The following is a 21,704-nucleotide window of genomic DNA, read 5'->3' as shown; positions in this document are numbered from 1 at the left end:
GCTATAAATCTTAACTAATAAGGATAATTATCAAATATCACTCAGGAGTCTTGGGCTGAGGTGGGGAAGCCGGTCTCTCACCTCCTCTCAGCAGCATCTGGGACAGTGGGCCCCTCGCCCCTTCCTGAAACACTTGCTTCTCTTGGCTTTCAAGACACTGCACCTGCTCCATCTCTATCTCACTCTCTGGCTGCTCCTTCAGCAGACCCCCTAGGCTCCTTCGAGTCATTTCCTCACCTCTAAATACTGGAGTGCCGCAGGGCTCACTCGTCATTGGATTCTCCCTCTGGTTCTCTGGTTATGTTTACTTCCTTGATGTCCTGGTCCAGTTTTACAACTTTAAATACCATCTATTGACTCAACTGTTCCTAAGTTCCTATCTCCTGTCTGGCCCTCAGCCTTGAACTCCAAATTTGTATATCCAACTATCTACTTGACATTGCCCCTGGGATGTCTTATAGGCACTGCAGACCTATTTTTCCAACCTACTCTTGCCCCACTGCTCCCCATCTCAGTAAAGAGCACTACCAGTGGGCCAAGTGCTCGTGGGATAAGCCCTGGAGTCATCTTTGAATCTTCTTTCTTTCTCTCATGCATGCACACACATGTCCCACAATGCTACATTTAAATGAAACTGCTAGAATATTAATCAGCCTTAAAAAGGAAGGAAACTCTGACACATGCTACAATATGAATGAGCCTTAAAGACATAATGGTAAATGAAAGGAGCCTGTTACAAAAAGACAAATATTGTACAATCCCACTTATATGAGGTACCTAGACAGAAGGTAGAATGGTGGTTTCCTGGGCTTGGGAGAAGGGTGGAATGGGAGTTATTGTTTAAAGGGAGCAGGGTTTCAGTTGGGAAGATGAAAACATTCTGGAGATGGATGAGGAAGGTTGCACAACAGTGGGAATGTACCTAATGCCTCTGAGCTGTACACTTAAAAACAAGTACAACTGCTTCCAGTCACCTCCTCTGCTAACATTCAAGCTACAATCATCTTTTGCTTGGATTAATTACTATAATAACCTCTTAACTGATCTTCCTCTTCCATTCAATTAGGATTAGGTCTATCTACACACAACAACAGCAAATGCAATGGCTTAAGCAAGAGTAATGTTTACTTCTTTCTTCTTTCTAAGGTAAAAATAAACCTAGGGTTAGGCAGTCCAGAGCTGGGATGGGGACTCCTGGGTATCACAAAGAACCCAGCTCCCATCTTTCTGCTCTGCATCCTCAAACAAGGCCCACATTCTTTAATTGTCTTATAGGTCTAAATGGCTAAATGATGGTCAGCCATTTGCCTGCGTTCTCGACAAGCAAACTGGAGCCGTAGACTCATCCCAAACCTCTAGTTACATCTTCACAGACCAGAACTTATTCAAGTCACTCCCAGGTATAAGGAAGGCTGAAATATGGTCTCTTTTCCAGGCACAATATGCCTGAAAACATAACACAAACAAACCCAGAGTTGTGTTGCTAAGGAAGAAGGGGAGATTGGCTTTTGGGAGATGATTAATGGCATCTCCTCTCTTCCCTAGAATCTATTTTCCACACAGGAAACAGATTATTGTAAAACAGAAATCAGATTATTGCACTCCCCTGCTCAAAATCTTCCAATGGCTTTCCACTGTGATCAGAAGAAAATCCCTAGTCCTCATTCTGTCCTACAAATATCCTGTGTGATCTGGCCCCTGACTATTCTCTGAACTTTTTTCCTATCCTTATCTGAGCTCAGTCGCCCTGCTTTTTTGCTGTTCCTCAAAAATTCTGAGCACAGCTCCTGCCTCAAGCCTTCCACAAGTCAGTTCCCACTACCTCAGGGTTTCTCAACATCAACACTGTTAACATTGGGAGCCAGAGACTTCACTGTTGGAGGGGGGCTGTCCCATGCAGTGCTGCATGTTGTCCGTGTGTTGTCAGCAGCACTGCTGGTCTTTACTTGTGAGATGTGAGCAGTACTGGTTGGAGGTGCAGTAACCACAACCTCTCAGATCATACTGTTTTGAATACATTTTCAAATATTTACTGTTTTTTTTTTTCTTTTAAACCAAAAAGAAGAGGGAAATCCCTTCCTCTTAGGGTGATTTCTGAGAGACTAAGGGCTGCAGAAGAGTGTGAATGTGGCACCAGAGGGGAGCTTTTGAATACCCACACTTCTGCTCTGCTGCAAGAATGAAATGCAACCTGACAGGCTGTAAGGAAAGAAATACCAACATTCTGCCTTCTCCAAATAAATTTGAATTGATAATCAGATAAATCAAAGAGCTTTGTGCTCCTGCAAACTTATGTCCTTTCGGGATCTGGGGCCTGAGTCTGGTTACCTGATATTCCCTACTTCCTACAGAAACACCATCCCATCATGGGTGTATATGTGTGGGATAGGAAGGATGGGATACCGGTCAGAAGCAGAGAAGGAGACTAAGGTCTTAAAAGATGAAAAAATTTGTCCCCAGAATATACAGTGAGTTAGTAAAACTCCGACTCCTTTGTATGAAAGTTCAAACCTGCTCCTTAAAACCATTCTGGGCCCTTTGGGGTACCACTCAAGTTCTTCTCAATGAGTGAAACTCCTCTTACCCCATCTCTAGCATGGAAAAAAAAGGGAGATGTCATTTTTATGACAATTGAAAATACTTCTAGACATTGCCAAGTGTCCTCTGAGTGAGAGCCCATCCTGACCCACTGGTGAATGAACCACTACCCTATCTGGAGCATCCTTCCCCCTGGAATTTGTATGGTTGTTGCTCTGACAGTCTTTGCTCAAATGTCCCAACCTCGGCCTTTCCTTTACCTCCCTCTGCCCCCCTCAATCTGTCTTCATTTCTCTTTGCAGCACTCCCCACTACCTGACATTCCATTTGTATGTGCTATTAATTTTTTTATTTTTTTATTTATTTTGTATTTTTTATTATTATTATTTTTTTGTCTATATACCCACCCAGGAGCTAAGCTGGATGAGAGTAGGTCTTTGTTTTGCTCTTGGTTGCGTTCTCAGTGCCTGGGACACAGTAGATAATCCCTCTCGTGTATTTGTTGAAAGAAGGAAAGAAAGCAGTTTCTACCCTCCACATAAAAGTGCCAAGCCAAGGGGCACCTGGCTCAGTCGGTTGAGTGTCCAACTCTTGATTTCAGCTCAGGTCATAATCTTGGGGTCCTGGGATCAAGCCCCATGTTGGGCCCTGCACTCAGTGAGGAATCTGCTTGAGGATGCTCTCTCTTTTCTTCTCCCTCTGCCTCTTCCCCTGCTCATGCTCCCTCTAATACATAAATGCATAATTTTTTTTTTTTTTAAAGTGCCAGGCCAAGCCAGGAGCAGCATGGTGACTACAGGGCTGAGGGCAGGATATCAAAAATACAAATGACATCAGATTCTTCCCCGAAAACTTTTCCTGCTTACTTTCCCTGGATGGCTCTTCTGCAGCCAACCCACAGACACCCGCTACAAACTTTGAGATTATTTTGAGAGTGACATCACTAATAGACATAGGGGAGATCACAACTATTGTGGAGAAAGGAAGTCTAGACACTACACAACGCTTTCCTGTGAGCAACACACTCATCCATGGATGAACAGTCAGGCATAACATTTGTTATGGCTTGGAACTGTATGCTTTTTCTTTCAAACTAAGAACCTCTATTGTAATTAATGGGTATGCTGCTTAGAGACATGTGTAAAGGAATAAAAAGATGTATTTTCCTTATATGTTTCAGTGTGCATATTTATTTGCTGCCATCTGCATAGATACAGAAGACAATATTAGTTATATCTGGGACTGGTGTAGAATTGGAAAGAAGAATCACTATTTTTGGAAGAGACTTATGCTATTCAGAAATGTTCGAATTTTTTTTTACCATAAGTATGCACCATGTATAAGAAAAACTAAATTAAATCAATACTTGACAGTAATATATCCAAAACATTCTCATTACAATGAGGACCAAAACAAGGATGCTCAATTTTTTTTTTTTTTACAATTTTATTTATTTATTCATGAGAGACACACAGAGAGAGAGAGAGAGGCAGAGACACAGGCAGAGGGAGAAGCAGGCTCCCTGCAGGGAACCTGATGTGGGACTCGATCCTGGGACCCCAGGATCATGCCCCATGCCAAAGGCAGATGCTCAACCGCTGAGCCACCCAGGCGTCTCAGGGGATGCTCACTCTTAAAGCTGATTATTTTATATATTAAAATTTATGGCTGGGGCACCTGGTTGGCTTAGTCTGTTGAGTGGTCAGTACTTGATTTCAGCTCAGGTCATGATCTCAGTCCTGAGATGGAGCCCTACCCATGCTGGGATCCCCATTCTGCGCTGAGCAGGGAGTCTTCTCTCCTTCTCCCTCTCTCTCTGCCCCTCCTCCAGCTTGCAAAAGTTTTCTTTCTCTCTCTCTCTCAAATAAATAAATCTTAAAATAAATTATGGTCAACACAATAAGATACGTAACTACTGGAAGGGAAGAAACATGCAGATGCCATAACCACATATGCCAAAAACCCCAAGTAAACTAATTGAAACATTAGAATCACTGAATTCAGTCACGTGCAAGGAGACATAAATCAATGGGGTTTCCATATTATAGAAAAAACCTTTAAAATACTATTTCATTCATTAGAACTACTGAAATATAAATTACTTAAGGATTTTGAGAATATACATAGTCATTAGGAAGGAGACTATGGAATTTTACTGATATAACAGAAGGCTTCACAGAAAAACATAATGACTAAAATCCTGAAAAACAAAACAATTTAGCACCGCTTATGTAAGGTTATAACTGTGCTTCTCATCCTCTAACTCCCTCTAGCTCTCATCTGGGTGTAGCCTCCTCTGGAGGCAGCCCCTCCAGGAGCCCCTCTACCTGCACTCAGCATGGGTGAAGCTGACTGTGTGCACCCCAGCCTGGGGTGGGGAGGGGGAGTGGTAGGCATATAGTCAAGCCTGGCCAATCAGTGTGTCAGCTTAACCTTTCTGATCACAGCGTCCAAGGACAGGCAAAGTGACCCAAGCCAAGCCAACCAGACTTAGTTCTGGAGTTCTATCAGAACCTCAGGGAAAGCAGAGGTACTTCTTCTGAGTTGCTGGGGGCTCAGGCATGGAGAGTCTGCCTGGAAACAAGGGAACATTCCTGAAGGCAGAGAGAAGAGACAAAGCTGAGTCTTTTGGGTACAGTGTGAGCCCCTGAATCCAGCTACGCCCAAAGAGCTTATTTTCTTCAGCTTCCTAGGTCAATACATTGTTTGGCTGAGAGGCCATTCAGTGCTACAGTCAAGAGTTTGCACTCCAGAGTCAGAATGAGTCTAAAGCCTGGTTCTAAAATCTAGATCTGCCAAGGAGACTTTGGATAAATGGCTTAACCTCTCCACAACTCAGTCTCCTCATCCACAAAATAGAAATATAAACAGTACCAACTCATAAGGTTATTAACAGTGTTCAGTGAGGTAATGTGCAGAGTCTCAGAACAGAGCCCGGCATGTATAACTATTAGTGACTTTTTGCTTTTATTGTCATTCAACTATTTTGAGTTTGGTTCCCATCACTTGTAGCCATAATTTTTTTTTTAAAGATTTTATTTATTTATTTATTAATGAAAGGCACAGAGAGGAAGAGAGGCAGAGACTCAGGCAGAGGGAGAAGCAGGCTCCATGCAAGGAGCCCGATGTGGGACTCAATCCCAGGACCCCAGGATCATGCCTGGAGCCAAAGGCAGACGCTCAACCGCTGAGCCACACAGGCATCCCCTGTAGCCATAATTTTTAAAAAACAAATCCAATCATATCGGCTTCTTGTTCAACCTCCTCCCTTAAAAAAGTCCCATTTCATTCTGTATAAAACCTAAATTCTTACCAGGGCCTACCTGGCTCCCTGCCCTAACCGCTTCCAGGCTGGGTAGGAAGTTCTGGGACGAGGGGGTAGGTCTTGTCAGACTGAGTGGAGCAGGAGAACACTGAAGCAACTGACAGTCAGGCTTGAGGCTATTTTCCACCTGCATCCCCCCCACACAGCATCACACCTCATGTCCCAGTCTACACATTTGTGTGTCTCGCCCACAAGTCGCAGAGCACTTTGGACTATCCTCACTCATCTCTGCCATCTTGCAGCTAGCTCCTGTGTATTTTTTCCAGGATGGTGGGCGGCAGCAGCGAGGGTCCTGGAATGAGCAAGGACTCATAGGGTTCTTTCACATCAGGCTATTTCTACTTTCCTGGCTCTGAACACATCAGCATTAGCTCAAAGGCCAGGAAACGCAGTCTCATGGAGGAACAGATACAGCAAACAAGCCCCTCTGCAGGAAGACCACCCTGGCCAGAGGTGCAGAGGACACATCCCCTGTCTATGCTGGTCTCAGAGGACTGTAGGTGAATGTCATCTTACACACACTTAGAATCCTGATTTATAAAGACGAAGGAGGCTGCTCAAACAGACTGCTCTCCAATCCTGTGAGATCTCACAAGCTAACCACTAGTAACCATAAACATTTAGAATAAAGAATAATTCAGGAAAGCTAGTTCTATGTAAAATTATACTCCACGAACTCTTTTGTAATTCTCCCACCAAACCCTGTATTTCCCTTACGTTCACTCAACCTTTTCAGCAACTGCGACATTTTTAATCTTCTCCTCCTAAATTTCTCCTAAACATTGCCATTTTAGTCACCAAAATTAGGAGTACACCTTGACTCCTACCCGCTGTAGGGGTCCTGCCTGGGGTGGGAGGGTCCTCTATTCTCATTTTCTTCCTTGATTCACTTTTATTTTCTTCATTTTTCTGAAAAGTACCTGCATTTATTTCATCACTACAACTTACTCAATAATACTCCTTGCAAAATTATGATTTATAGCAAGAAATATATATGTTGGTCTTCTTCCAAGGTTCCTGGCACATAGCTCATAAAACCCTTGGAATTTTCTCTGATAAGAAAGATAAAGTGTTTTGTTATTCATACCAAGCCTCTCTAAACCATACCTGAGTTTATGTTATATTCTTTTATATTCAGTATGTAAAATGTTTTTCAGAGTTCTGTGAGCTGCTCTAGCAAATTAACTGAACCCATGGTGGAGGTCATGAGAACCTCTACTTTACAGCAGGGGTAACAACACCTAGCACTTGTGATTGGAGTGTAAAGGGAGGAGGACCTTCCTGTAGGACTGAGCCCTTAAACTGTGGGGTCTGATGCTAACTTCAGGAAAATAGTGTTAAAACTGATCCAGAACTACCTGGCATTTGGTGATCAGAAGTGCCAGAAGTGGACTATTCCATGAGTGGACAAAAAACAGAAGAGTCTTCCTAAACACTCCCCTTTCTGTTACAAGACCACTTCATATGCACAAATCCTCCACGGAATGAAATCATTTATGGAGTATTCCTGATACACTACTCCTAATGTAAGTTTCTCTCTCCCTTTAACTTGGAAAATGTCCAAACACAAAAGGAGATTATAACAAATCCTTATATACTCATAAAAAAGCTCCAATAATTACCAACATTTTGCCATGTTTTTTTCACCCTTCTCTTGAACATCACCTTTTTTTTTTTTTTTTTTTTTGCTGGAATGTTTTGAAGAAAATCTCAATCAACCAAAGACCCAGTTATATAATTTGCTCTAATACATCCCATATTTTATGTAGACCGGAAATTCATTCAAGAAGATTGATGAGATTATTTCAGGTCCCCTCCCACTCTGGGGACGGAGAAAGGCAAGAATATACTATGGGGGTACTGTGTGATTCATGATCAAATAACTGGTTGTCTCATTTTCAGTGATGTTGAGGTAGACCAATGGATTTGGGTGGGAAAAGCCTGATCTTTCCCTTATGAAGTTCTCCGATGACCTTTTATCAACTGGTTTTATCCTCCATTGTTGACCACTTGCCTGAGTCAGTTAATTCATTATGTGTGCAAGATAGTGACTTTCCTAATTATATCATCCATTCTACATACAAGAATACTGAGATTCTTCTAAATAGAAGAAACATCCCCCATCTATTATGGCTATTTGGTTACCCTGAAAAATAGCTGTACTGGAGAAGCGAGAAATTTGCTTAATTCCTTATTTTTCTTTTAATTAGCAATTTTCAGAATAATGAGTTGGTTGCACAGTGTGTCTTGGCCAATCAAAATCAAAGGATCCAGTGCCTCTGGAGCGGCAGATGCCCTCTGGCCCTGGTGGCTTCCACCCACATAGAATGGGCTTGGCAGACAGTAAATCTTGTTGTTCCACAATGAAGTTTACAAAATCACTCAAATTCCAACTGCTTAAACTAATTATAGGTTCTTCTAAAGGCTAAAATATGAAGACAATTTAGATAATAGAAGAGGCACCTCAATAAAAGAATAAGCCAAAAAGAGTGGCTAGAAATTAGCAACCGCCTAGAAACTAGAACTATATAAGCTTTTTATGAAGTGAGCTTCAGTTTCCACAGCAATGCGGATTTTCATTTGGCACAGTTACGAAACATTTACTCCACAGTCTATTATGGAAGATCTACTAGTCAAAACAGAAAGAAAAGAAAGAAGTAACATTGAATTTTACCTTTAGGCAAAACAAAACAAAACAAACCAACAGGCAATTTTTATTCTTTTCAGGTTAATGAAAATCATATTTTGAAACCAGTCCCTAATATTTTCCATTACTGTTACTCTACAATATTTTTGGCATATATCTACCCAAAATAAATGTTAATATACCTGAATTAAGGTTCTTAAGCGTCAGTCAGCACACAAATGAATTATTTCAGATACATGGGCAATAACACAGTACACGAAAGACATTTATCAATGCATCAAACTGAAAGCCAAAGTTCAATTACATAAAGATTTGATTTAAAGTATGCCTGCCCATTTACAAGGTAGTGATACCTGGAAAGTCAATAAAATTGCCAGAAGACATAAAATATAGTCCCCTTAAAGAACTATAACTCCTGGGATCCGTACAGCTGCCCTGGGCTTCTGGAATGCACAGCACCTCCCCAGAGGGCCACACCCTCCCAACAGTGAGGCCCCACTGTGAAACCAGAGCCCTGGAGCAGTCAAGGGGTGAAGGAAGCCAGGGAAGTGACAACACTGCTCACTCACTGCGCAAGGATCCTGTCCTGCTGCCCTCCCTCTACCTTCCCTTCAAAGGCTGACCTCATGACCTTTCTGACCTCATGCCCAGTTCTCTCTCTTCTGCTGTTTCAGCCACAATAGGTCCTCACCACTCTCCAAACACTTAGGTTCCTCCTGCCTCAGAAACTTTGCAGTAGCTGTTGCCTCTGCCCAGAATCCTGTTTCTGGTTATCAACAGGGCTTATTCCTTCACTTCCTTCAAGTCTTTATTCAAAAAAAGAAACAAGGAGCCCCAGATAGATTCTGACCCACCTCAGCAAACCAAGACTTAATACTTAGCCTGACTGCAATTTCAGCCTCTCCCAGAAATGATACCTATAACCTGTCAATCTGGAATCATCTGATTAGGTGATTACCTAGTGAGGTAATTCACCTGAGGGACCCCTTCCTAGAGGAAGGTGGCCTTGCCCGAGCCAATCCACTATGTTTGAAACTTTCTTTCCTGACTCCCTTCTGCCTATAAAAGTCTTTTGTTCTGTATAGCTCTTTGGAGCTCCTTTCTATCTGCTAGATGAGATGCTGCCTGACTCATGAATAGCTGAATAAAGCCAATAAAATCTTTAAAATATACTCAGTTGAATTTTGCTTTCTAACAACTCAAATGTCACCTTAGTGATGCCTTTTCTAACCCTCTTATCTAAGATTGCAGTCCTCTTTTATCTACCTGAAAGGAGGAATTTCTATCTTGTTCACTACTGTATCCTTTGCGCCTAGAACAGTACCTGGTACAAATAAAGTGTGCAATAAATATCTGTGGAACAAAGGCATGAATCATAAGTCAATTTGATTCTCTTACATTTGTACTGAAAAAGAATTTAAGACAAGTGACAGATCCTTGTAAAAAGAGGTGGACATTTATAAGTTTCTAATAAATAAAAAACCAAAAAAAAAAAAAAAAGAAAAGAAAACCATTTTACAGGACTATTTATACTGCTTTATTATTTTTTTTCTAAAGATTTTATTTATTTATTCATGAGAGATCAGAAAGAGAGAGAGAAAGAGACAGAGGCACAGGCAGAGGGAAAAGCAGGCCCCATACAGGGAGCCTGATGTGGTACTCGATCCTGGGTCTCCAGGATCATGCCCTGGGCTGAAGGAGGCAATAAACAGCTGAGCTACCTGGGCGGCCCTCTACACTGCTTTCCTATGAACTACATGGTTTAATTGTAAAGGATAACAGATTTCTACAAACAAAGGGTACTGAGGTATATAAAATCAAAGAGAAATTAACCACTCATTTTAGCTAGCCTGGCACTTTACAGGAATACTGGAATTAACACAATCTGAAGAATCACCAGTGGAGATGCTCACAGATTCAAAGATAAAAGACAGATAGCAGGTCTCTACCGACACCCCTGAGATCAAGAATCATGCTCTTCCAACTGAGACAACCAGGCACCCTGATAATTCCACTTTATAGATGGGCAAAATGAGGCTTAGAGATATTGGGAGATTTTTTTTTTTTTTTATATTGGAAGATTTGCTCAAGGCTGTGCGGACAGTAAGCAGCAGTCATTTTCTAAGTCTAGGTCTTCTGACTCCATGTCCCATAACAGTGTCACAAGCTCCTGTTACCTAATGAAACACCATGGTCACAGCTCACCTCTCTGACAGTGAGTTTTTAACAGTGAGACTGTGAGGGCTGAAGCACCAGGGTAAGGGGCAAGTCACTGACCAGTACAGATGGGACAGGACCCATGTACACCCTGCTTGCCCCAGAGCACAAAGTAAGTGGAGTTCCTAGACATAGGCACCAGGATCAATGAGCATATCCCAAACCTGGCAGTAAGTAAGGGAACATGAGAGGCATCTCTGAGAACCCTTTAGGGAGAAGACAGTGGGATTGGTGCTTTCTCTTAGGTTTAAAATGGCCAAGCATTTGAGGGACGCCTGGGAGACTCAGTCAGTTAAGTGGCTGTCCTAGGCTCAGGTCATGATCCCAGAGTCCTGGGATCCTTGATCAACTGGGAGTCTGTTTCTCCTTCCAACCCCACCCTCACCCCTCCCCTCTACTCATGCTCTCTTTTCTCTTTCTCTTAAATAAATAAAATCTTTAAAAAGTGGGGGGTGGTCAAGCATTTGAACACTGAGTTCAGAGTTTTCCTCCCTCACAGTCCAGGACTAAGCTTCTCAGCAGAGGTCCACAGCTAGCTCGTCAAGTTCAGCATTGTTAGGCCTCAAGGATGAATGTTAGAGTCTCTCCCGGCCTTTCTGGTAAAACCCTAAAAAGACTAACAGGAAAAAACCCAAATGCCCAGCCATTCCATCTGAATTGGTGAACATTCTGAGCATGACATCCTTACTGGTCTATGGCAGTACATAAGTTCCAGAAACCGTAAATACTGCTCTGTGGAAAAGGCAAAATGTCAAAAGTCTGTAGGCCTGCACTTGGCAACCACATTTTAGGATTTACTCATAAGTCAGCTGTTTGAAACTTAGAATACACCCATACATTCTAAAACCCATCAATAGCACTTTCAGGTCTAGCCTCCAAAGCCTGTTTAGCCTAGTATGTACAAAAACATGGTAGTATTCCAGCTATCCCAATCACACATTTCAATGGGGAAAGCCAAGTCAAAATTCCAAACCACAACAATTAGAAATATTTCTCCTTCTCAGTTCAAGTGGTTCATCCTGGCCTCAAGGAAGCAGAAGGGCCAAGAGAGGTACAGCTTCAGCCCAGTGGCCTCCTAAACCCCTAGTCCTCAGGGTGGGTTCATCCTGCTCTAGTGGTTCTGATGTGGGGGCAAGGGCACTGGCCATGCGTGTCTAGCTCTGGCTCCTCCAGCACCTGGAAGCACGGCCTGAAAAAGGGTTCGATGATGTTCAGGTTAAAACAGAAGCATTTGGGGGCACCTGGTGGCTCCATGGTTGAGCATCTGCCTTCAGAGCAGGTTGTGACCCTGGGGTCCTGGGATGGAGTCCCACATCGGGCTTCCTGCAGGGAGTTTACTTCTCCCTCTGCCTGTGTTTCTGCCTCTCTCTGTGTCTCTCATGAAAAAATAAATAAAATCTTTTAAAAAATAAATAAAAGCATTTGGCCTTAGTTTTTTTTTTTCTTTTTCTTTTTAAGATTTCCGTTTATTTTCAAACAAACATCCCGTTCTGTTTCACTCTTTGAATTTCTTTTGAAAAGCATATATTCCAAAAAAATGCTTTATGTATGCTTTACATGTGTTACTCAAAAAAATACTTTAAACTATCAGAAGCCATTTTAAAAACACTTCAAAATGGTAATTTCCCTGAATATAAGATGTAATCATAGAAATAATCAGAAATGTTTAATTACCTGGGACAGGTAAAATATACCTGGGACAGATTCAAAATAGAATAACCCTTGGGAGGCCTGGTGGCTCAGTGGTTGAGCGTCTGCCTTCAGTTCAGGGTGTGATCCGAGGGTCCTGGGATCGAGTCCCACATTGGGCTCCCTGCATGGAGCCTGTTTCTCCCTCTGCCTGTGTCTCTGCCTCTCTCTCTGTGTGTCTCTCATGAATAAATAAATAAATACATCTTAAAATATACATATAGAGAATGACCCAAGGAGACCATTATACATTTATATCAGCAGACTCAACAAACTACAGTCAATGGGCCAAATCCAGTTCAAAAGATAGGTCTGCAAGTTAAGACCGGTTTTTACATTTTTAAAAAGTTATTTTAAAAAAAAGATGATGATGTGACAGAGACCACATGTGGTCCGTGATTCCTAGAATTTACTATTTGTTCTGTACAAAAAATAAAATTGATGACCCCCAATTTATACCAATAATACTGTCTTTTCAAGTACAGTTCTCTCTCTCTCTTTTTGGTTTAACAGGCTCCATGTCCAACACGGGGTTTCAACTCATGACCTTGGATTGAGAGTTACATGCTCTACTGACTGAGCCAGCCAGATGTCCGTCAAATATAATTCTAAACTCTTTTGGAAATGTCTAAAAATCACTTTTAAACATAATAAAAATTAGTCATGTCCCTTAATAGCCTACCCTTTTTTCAAAACCCACAGAAGTATAAATTAGCTTGGTTAGCTACCCCAACCTTCAGGGTTGGCTTGAAGATATGATTTCCCAACATCAAATTCAGCCCCAGGGTGAAAGGGACATTCTCTCTCCTAGCATCCAGGAACCTAATTTCTGATGTGCTGCTAAAATATACAAGGACTTGAGACATCAAACTCAGAAGAACTCTCCAAGCAGATAACAATAATTTTTAAAATTTAGCAGTTGTAATAATTAGTGACACTAATCTGGTAGCAGATCAGTTGAATAAATGATTTCCTAAATGAAGGAAGGAAAAAAGTCACCTTTATTCTGAAGGAAATTTGTATTTTTTTTTAAGTTTATTTATTTATTTATTTATTTATTTATTTATTTATTTATTTATTTATTTATTTATTTAAGAGACAAAGTACAAGCAGAGGAAGAGGTAGAGGGAGAAGCTTATTAGCAGGGAGCTTGATGTGGGCCTTGATTGCAGGACCCCAGGATCACGACCTAAGCCAAAGGCAGATGCTCAACTGGCTGAGCCACCCAGGTGCCCCCGAAATTTGTATTCTAATCTTACATTCTAATCTAGAACCCTGAAAGAGGGAGGACATTTCATTTTGATTATCAAAGCCCCCAAGAAATGTTTAACCATAAGAATCAAACACACATCCAAATGTAAACAACTATGAATGTAGAACTGGAAAAATGATTTATCCTATAAACATGTGTGAACTTCCTACATTAAACCAATGGTTCTATATAATGACAATTCACAAATATTTAGAAATTTAGAAATTTCAGCTCCGACTAGGTACTTTTAACAGGATGTTATTTGGAAATTAAGTTTCAACTTCAAAATTTAAAGAACATAAAATACAGGCTGATTTGTTTGTTTCACGGTCTATTAACCTACTTAATGGAAATGAAAGCAATTCAGAACCTGGCATGTGCAAATTTTTTTACAAGGACAAGGTATCAACAGAAAGAAGATGACGATCACCATTGTGATAATTTGGGAAACACTAAGGGGACATTCTCACTTACCCCTGGAACACATTTTCCCACCCAAGTACGACACAGAAGATACTCTACCTCAATGTCCTGGAGGCTGAATTCCTTCTGATCTGTAAAGTTTGCGGCCCCAGCACTAAGTTCCATCAGCATCTTGGCGATCTCGGGCTTTATGGCAGAAGTCAGCCGACTAGCTGCTTCCATGACATGCTCCTGTACATCTTTAAGCTGCATGGCGGCCTTGGAGTAGTGAGAGTTCCTGAACACAGTACTGAAGAGATCTGTGAGGAAGGTACTGGCACGGCAGAAGACGTTGAGGGCATCCAGGTACTTGGAGATGCCCTGCTGGATGTCAGCGATGGGAGTGGAGTGGGGCATGGCATGGTGGCAGCTGCCTGCAGCAGTCAGGCTGCCCAGAGGGGCAGCGGTGGCCGTCGACGCCAGGGGAGCACTCAGTGCTCGGCCCAGCTCAGGCATCGGGTACTGCTGGTGCTGCTGCACTTTCTGCTTGGACCCGCCAAGCAGGAAGCGCCGCTTGTAGTCCATTTTACTGTCCTGGGCACTGCAGCAATACATGCGGGAGGGGGAACTGTCCCAGTGACTGAGCAGAGGGCAGGGTTCTGATTCCTTTTTTTCCCCCCAAGCTGTAGCTAGGTATAAAAATAGCGGAGTTCTGCAAATCTAAGTTTTGAAAAAGGCATTTCCAGGAGGCAGGTGACCATGTGATCCAACGTAGATGTGAGAACAACAAGTTTGTATAATTAGTATTTTCAGTGTAGACAGGACTGCTGACAAAAAATACAAGTGTGTCCAAAATGCTGTATAAGAACTGTTAGCATTCCACTCTCTTAATAAAAAGATATGCTTGCCGAGAAAAATGTTTACCTATAATTGCTTTGCAAGAATATTTTGATACTTGTATTTACAATGGCAGAAAAATAACTTAACTTTAAAAAATGTAATATAATGTAATATAATGTATCTTCAATATACCAGAAAAATTAGAACCCAAAAACCCACAAGCTGATCAACAGCAATTTAAAAAGCAGTACAGTTACTTCACACTAAGTCCTTAGGAAGGAAGAGCAAACCACTTCAGAATTTTGACAGAGCCCGCCTGCCAAATCCATTCACCTGCAAAGCTTCTTCTCAATGGGAAAAATTTCCAAATTTCCTTTAATATTTTCTGAAAACAAGTGTTTTTTTTAAAAATGGCATTTGTTATTACAAGTCTTCTCCTCCTTTCCTTCTGTTTGCTGAGGTAGCAGTTTCCTTGTAACAGTAATAAGAGGTGCTTCCAGACTGGGTTGGCCCTCAATTGTAAAGTCTGAAGCAAGAATGCACAGATGTATTTGTAAGGCCTCTAAGTCATTTCCTGTGAGGGGGAAAATAAGATAAAGTTAGGAAAGTTACAGGACGATGAGTAATTCCGAAACATTAACTCCTGAAATGCTACAATACATAAAGGTGGGTTTAAGTGAGTAAGAAATCATATATAACCTTACCAAAGCAGGTGTGACACTGAGAGTTCAACTACAACATGACAACTACTAGAAAATTCCTCATGTTGTACAAATAGTACAATAGGGCAAATAGTTTGATTCCACACCAACCACTCCACAGTTGAGGCTAATGGGGCCTGGACTTGTGTTTGTGTTTGGCATACCCTTGATTCTTCCTCAAAGAGTTCATAAATCTGCAAGAGGATCAGGAGAGTACCCAGATCACGGGGAGGGGTGTCAACAACTACAGCACTCCCAAAACTTTGAGACTGGAAAAGAGAGGGAGAAATCAGGAAGGCGGTAATAAAGGAAATGTTCCTTTGACCTAGACCTTGAGCGTAGGACAGGTTTTGACAAGCCCAAAAGGGATATGTGGGGCTCACCAGGTCAAGGGACCACCACAACAAGGCCTGGAAGCAGCATGGCTTGGGGTCTACTCAGGATTCCCAGATGGGCCAAAGTGCAGTGCACAGACAGAGCCTGGAGTAGTGAGTGGCTGAAGGGAGGTCTGCAGACAGGATTCTTCTCACCCTACCCAGCTCCCCTCTGGATGTTCAAAGAGAAGCTTGGCAGGGTGTGCTAGGTCTTACCCCCTGGGATAGCTCCTATAGAACTCCTGGCTCTGGATTGGTTCCAATAGCAACATCTGGATATCTCTGGCTTTAGTTTCTCATACCTTCAACAGTGGAGTAGTGGGATTCTTCTCACATAGCTAACATCGGGATTCACATTTGTCTGAACTATTTGTTCTCCCAAACATAACAAGAGTTCAAGTCTATTTTACTGAGTGTTATATTTGTTCTAAATTAAACTTCAAACCACATGATCGCTAAATATAGCTTGGCCTACTTATTGATAACTAGGTTTTCTTTCTTTCCATTTTCTACCACCAACAAAAAAAAGTAGGTAAGTTGAACTTCATCAAAATTAAAAATGTTTTGGGGTGTCGGGGTGGCTTAGTTAGTTTGGCATCTGCCTTTGGCTCAGGTCATGATCTCATGGTCATAGGATTGAGCCCCACGCAGGTTCCATACTCAGCAGGAGTCTGCCTGAGATTCTCTTCTCTCTCTATCCCTGCCCCTTGCACTCTCTCTCCCTCATAAATAAATTAAATAAATAAATAAATAAATAAATAAATAAATAAATAAATAAATATTTTGAAAAAGAACCTAATTAAAAGAGGGCAAAGGGGGGCAGCCCCGGTGGCTCAGCGGTTTAGTGCCACCTTTGGCTTAGGGTGTGATCCTGGAGATCCGGGATTGAGTCCCACATTGGGCTCCCTGCATGCATGGAGCCTGCTTCTCCCTCTGCCTGTGTCTCTGCCCCTCTCTCTCTCTATGTGCCATGAATAAATAAATAAAATCTTTAAAAAAAAAAAAAGAGGGCAAAGGATTTGAATAGACATTTCTCCAAAGATATACAACTGGCCAGTAAGCAAATAAAAAGATGTGCAACATGGTTGGTCATCAAGAAAATACAAATCAAAACCACTCCACACATGCTAGGATGGCTACAATAAAAACAAAACAAAACAAAGTGTGGGCAATAAACGGAGAAACTGGAACTCTCATACATTGCTGGCAGGAATGTGAAATGATGTAGCCACTGTGAAAAGCAGTTTGGCAGCTGCTCAAAATGCTAAAAGAGAATTGCCATATGATCCCAAAATTCCACTCCTAAGTATATGCCTAAGAAAATTGAAAACATAAGTTCATATAAAAACTTGCACATGACAACTACATAAAATCATAAATGAAAAACTTGTCCATAGTAATATTATGCAAAATAGCCAAAAAGTAAACAACCCAAATGTCTATCAACTGATAAATGGATAAACAAAATATGGTATAGTCATACAATATTATTCAGCCATAAAAAGGAATGAAGTACTACTTAATGCTATACTGTGCATGAACCTTGAAAATATACAGTAGATGAAAGAAGCCAGACACAGAAGGCCATAAAATTTAAGATTCCACTGACATGAAACATTCAGATAAAGCAAATCCACAAAAACAGATAAAAGCAGATTAATGCTTGCCAAAAGTTGAGAAGAAGGGAATGGGGAATGACTGCTAATTAACACAGAGTTTCTTTGAGGGGTGATAAGGATGTTCTGGAACTAGATGGTGGTGATGCTCATACAGTTTTGTTAATACACTGAAACCCACTGAATTTCACACTTGAAATGATAAAAAATTTAAAAAATATTTTATTTATCTATTTGAGAGACAGTGTGCGTGCAAGCTGGGGCGGGGGGGGGGGTGCAGAGGGAGAGCAAGAAGCACACTTTCTGCTGAGCGGGGAGCCAGATGTGGGACTTGACCTCAGGACCCTAGAATAATGACCTGAGCCAAGGGAGACACTTAACCAACTGAGCCACTCAGATGCCCCCAAATGGTAAATTTTATAGCACGTGTATTATGTATCAATGAAAAAAAGAGAAATAGGAAAACATATATACTACCGGCTTCCAAAAATACCTATTTAGAATAGATGAAAAAAGGCCTGATATGCTACATTTGAAAAATGACCCACTGGTTAGTGGGCAGATCAGCATCATGGTGGGTAGCTACTGACTCTCCAGGGTGGCGATGACCTGAATGTTTACTTGGAGGTAATAAAATCAAGCACTGACTTGTGCACTTTCCTATGTTATTCCTCAGTAAAAAAATTAAAGGAACAAAGAGTTAACTAGCACAGAATGGAAGGAAGCTTGGGTAGGGAAACTGTCACTCCAAATGGACAGGCACTGGGGGTGGGCCTGGGGGCTAAGAGGGAGCAACACAGAGATTACCAAATGGCCAGTCTTAATCAAATCTACCTCCTGCTTTACAATAAACCAGTGGGGCCAAGAATATGTGCACTGCACTACTCTGAAATGTATGTGCTTATATGCCTAACTTGGGGCAAATGAGTAAGTCTTAGATCAAAAGCTTTCGCAAGCTCTAAGATTCAGACCTAATCCAAACTGAAATTTCACTATTAAGAAGAGAGCAACAGGGGATCCCTGGGTGGCTCAGCAGTTTACTGCCTGCCTTTGGCCCAGGGCATGATCCTGGAGTCCCGGGATCGAGTCCCACATTGGGCTCCCTGCATGGAGCCTGCTTCTCCCTCTGCCTGTGTCTCTCATGAATAAGTAAAATCTTAAAAAGAGAGAGAGAGAGAGAGAGAGAGAGAGAGAGAGAGGGAGAGCAACAGATTCATGAAAATAAAAATCTAAAAGGAAAGGGGGGCAGGGAGAATGATGTCATAAAAAATGGCAGAGTAAGGACCTCTAAAAATTTTCTTCTCCATAAAAACAATAAGACAACTGGTAAAAATGGTCAGAATCAACTTTTTCCAAACTCTGGAAATTAGCAGCTTGCAACAAATTGGGGAATGTTTATTCAAGAAAAACAGCTGCATTTTGGTAATTTGGTAACAGTGAGCTTTCCAGCATTTTAACTTGACCTAGTTCCATTCCCAGTTTTCTAGCTCTGCTATAGCCTTACAAACTAACAGCAGTATTTGCAGTGAAAACCAGAAAGCAGGCAGCCACCAGAGGAAGCAGAACTCAGCTAGAACTCCTTCAGTTTCATTCCCAGGGAATTATCATTATTTGACCAGATAGATTCCCTGGAAGATCCTACTTCTCTGTTTGAACTGACATGGAACTCACTTGGAGAAGGGAGAAAATCTGCTTTCCAGAGTTCCTCTGTTGTATCATTTAAAATGCTTAGTTTTCAAGTAAAATTTACAAGATATTCAAAGAAACAAGAAAGTATGGCCCATACACAGGAAAACAAACGATAGAAACAATTCTGGGAGTTGGACTTACTAGACAAAGACTTAGAGTCAGCTATTGTAAAAAATATGTTGAAAGAACAAATGGAAACATGTAACATGTAAAGAACTACAGGAAAGTATGATAGTGGTGTCTCAGTTAATACAGAATACTAACAAAAGATAAAAATTAATTTATTTATTTATTAGAGAGAGAGAGAGAGAATGAGCAGGGGGGAGGGGTGGAGAGAGAGGGACAAGCAGACTCTCCACTGAGCAGGGAGTCTGATGTGGGACTCAATCCCAGGACCCTGAGATCATGACCTGAGCAGAAGGCAGATGGTTAACCAACTGAGCCACTCAAGTGCCCTAAGAATTTTATTTAAAAATATAGAACCAAAGAGAAATTCTGGACTTGAAAAATATAACTGATATAAAAAATATACTAAGTGGTCAACAGCAGATTTGAGCAGGAGTGAGCAAACCTGAATGTAAATTGAGATCATTCAGTGTGAGGTGCACAAAGAATGAAGAAAAAAGAAAAGAGCCTCAGAGACCTGTGCGACATAATCAGGCATAAAATGGGATTCCCATAAGGAGGAGAAAAAGGCACAGAAGAATATGTGAAGAAATAATGGTCAAAAACTTCTATTTGATTAAAAATATGAATCTATACAACATGAAGCTCAACAAACTCCAAGTAGGATAAACTCAAATTATAATCAAATTGCCTAAAGCCAAAGCCAAAGAGAATCTTGGTAACAGCAGGAAAGCAATTGATCATGTACAGCTGACCTCATTATTTATAGCAGTTATGTTATAGAAGGTCACCACACAAACTATAATTCACAAATAACGAGTCAGTATTCTTAGAAGACATACGGAGTTAAATCCCTATGAGCTTCTGGTCATAACACTTCCATCAAGCAATCAATACATAACCTTGTTTTATGTATGTTTCTCTTCAAAAATATCTTACTTAATATATATTGCTAATTCATTAACATTGAACTCCCAGCCAACAGCACCATACCTCACACCTGAATAAAGCTTATCTAACAAACACATTTTCTTGTGGATTGGCTTACTGGCTAAACTTTATTTGTAACACAAATTCAGTACTTATAAAGCTCTTGTGGTCATTTCTGGACATGCGCAGAGTGGTAAAAAATTTTTGAAGTGCCCAATGTCCATGCCCCTAGCTCAGGTCAAACAAAGTGATGCTCTGCCTTCTTATTTCAACTCCCAGATTATAAATACAGTGTCCTTTCCACAGATTATCTAGTGTCACTTTTTTGTTTGTTTTTGCTTTTTGTTGGCAATTTCACTGTTTAAAACAGCCCCTCAAAATAGTGCTAAAGGGCTATCAGGTGTTCCTAAGCCCAAGAAAGCTGACAGCCCTTTAGCACTATTTTGAGGGGCTGTTTTAAACAGTGAAATTGCCAACAAAAAGAAAAAGAAAGTGACACTAGATAAACTGTGGAAAGGAAAAAAAATGACCACAAGAGCTTTACAAGTACTGATTTTGTGTTACAAATAAAGTTTAGCCAGTAAGCCAATCCACAAATACAGAATCTAAAAATGATAGACTATAAAACACACTAATTAAAAAAAAAAACACACACTAATCGAAATACTTGTATTTCAAAAAAAAAAATACTTGTATTTCAACATACAACATAATGGGGGTACACCTCTTCTTAAAAATCTAACACACAGGGCAGCCCCAGTGGCACAGTGGTTTAGTGCCGCCTGCAGCCCAGGGTGTGAATCCCGGAGACCTGGGATCGAGTCCCACGTCAGGCTCCCTTCATGGAGCCTGCTTCTCCCTCTGCCTGTATCTCTGCCCTCCCCCCTCTCTGTCTCTCATGAATAAATAAATAAAATCTTTAAAAAAATCTAACATACAGGGGGTGTCTGGTGGCTCGATTGGTTGGGTGTCTAACTCTTAATCTTGGCTCAGATTGTCATCTCGGGATCATGGGAAGGAGTCTCACATCAGGCTCTGCACTCAGTGCACGTGTTTGTCTATCTCCCTCTCCCTCTAACTTCCTACTCCCTCTAAATAGATGAAATCTTTAAAAATATACATAATATACAAAAACAACCTTTGAAACAAATGATCAGTTACTAAACATCCTTAAAAAGATAGACATTGCTCTTTAAGTAGTGAACCTTGAGTATATTTAATGTAATATATCAACCATTCCATTATGTGCAAACTGTTCACTGTGATTTTTAAAGGCTCAAGCCTATATATTTAAGGTGTAGTTCTTCTGTAATTTTTAAGTGTATAGTTTAAAAAGACAAATTGATGCTTTAAGAGAA

The 21,704-nt window shown here is 41.1% G+C and overlaps 1 protein-coding gene across 8 annotated transcripts in view; it reads right to left on the bottom strand.

Annotated features, from left to right (window-relative positions):
• GARRE1 (granule associated Rac and RHOG effector 1) overlaps window positions 1-21,704 on the bottom strand; it is a 78,086-nt gene that overhangs the window by 34,235 nt on the left and 22,147 nt on the right. For 7 of the 8 annotated variants that reach the window (XM_072750363.1, XM_072750370.1, XM_072750386.1 and 4 more), the window contains one exon: window positions 14,191-15,484. In XM_072750363.1, the coding sequence (XP_072606464.1) occupies window positions 14,191-14,685 (495 nt within the window). In that variant the 5' untranslated portion in view covers window positions 14,686-15,484. Of the gene's footprint in view, window positions 1-14,190; window positions 15,485-15,775; window positions 15,881-21,704 lie in introns of those variants that run through there. The other variant, XM_026010158.2, reaches the window with a different exon arrangement.

Source organism: Vulpes vulpes, chromosome 1 (genome assembly GCF_048418805.1).
Source record: "Vulpes vulpes isolate BD-2025 chromosome 1, VulVul3, whole genome shotgun sequence".
Classification (NCBI taxonomy): domain Eukaryota; kingdom Metazoa; phylum Chordata; class Mammalia; order Carnivora; family Canidae; genus Vulpes; species Vulpes vulpes.
Note: the sequence above shows the minus strand (reverse complement) of the source record. Positions and strands in the feature narration are given on the sequence as shown.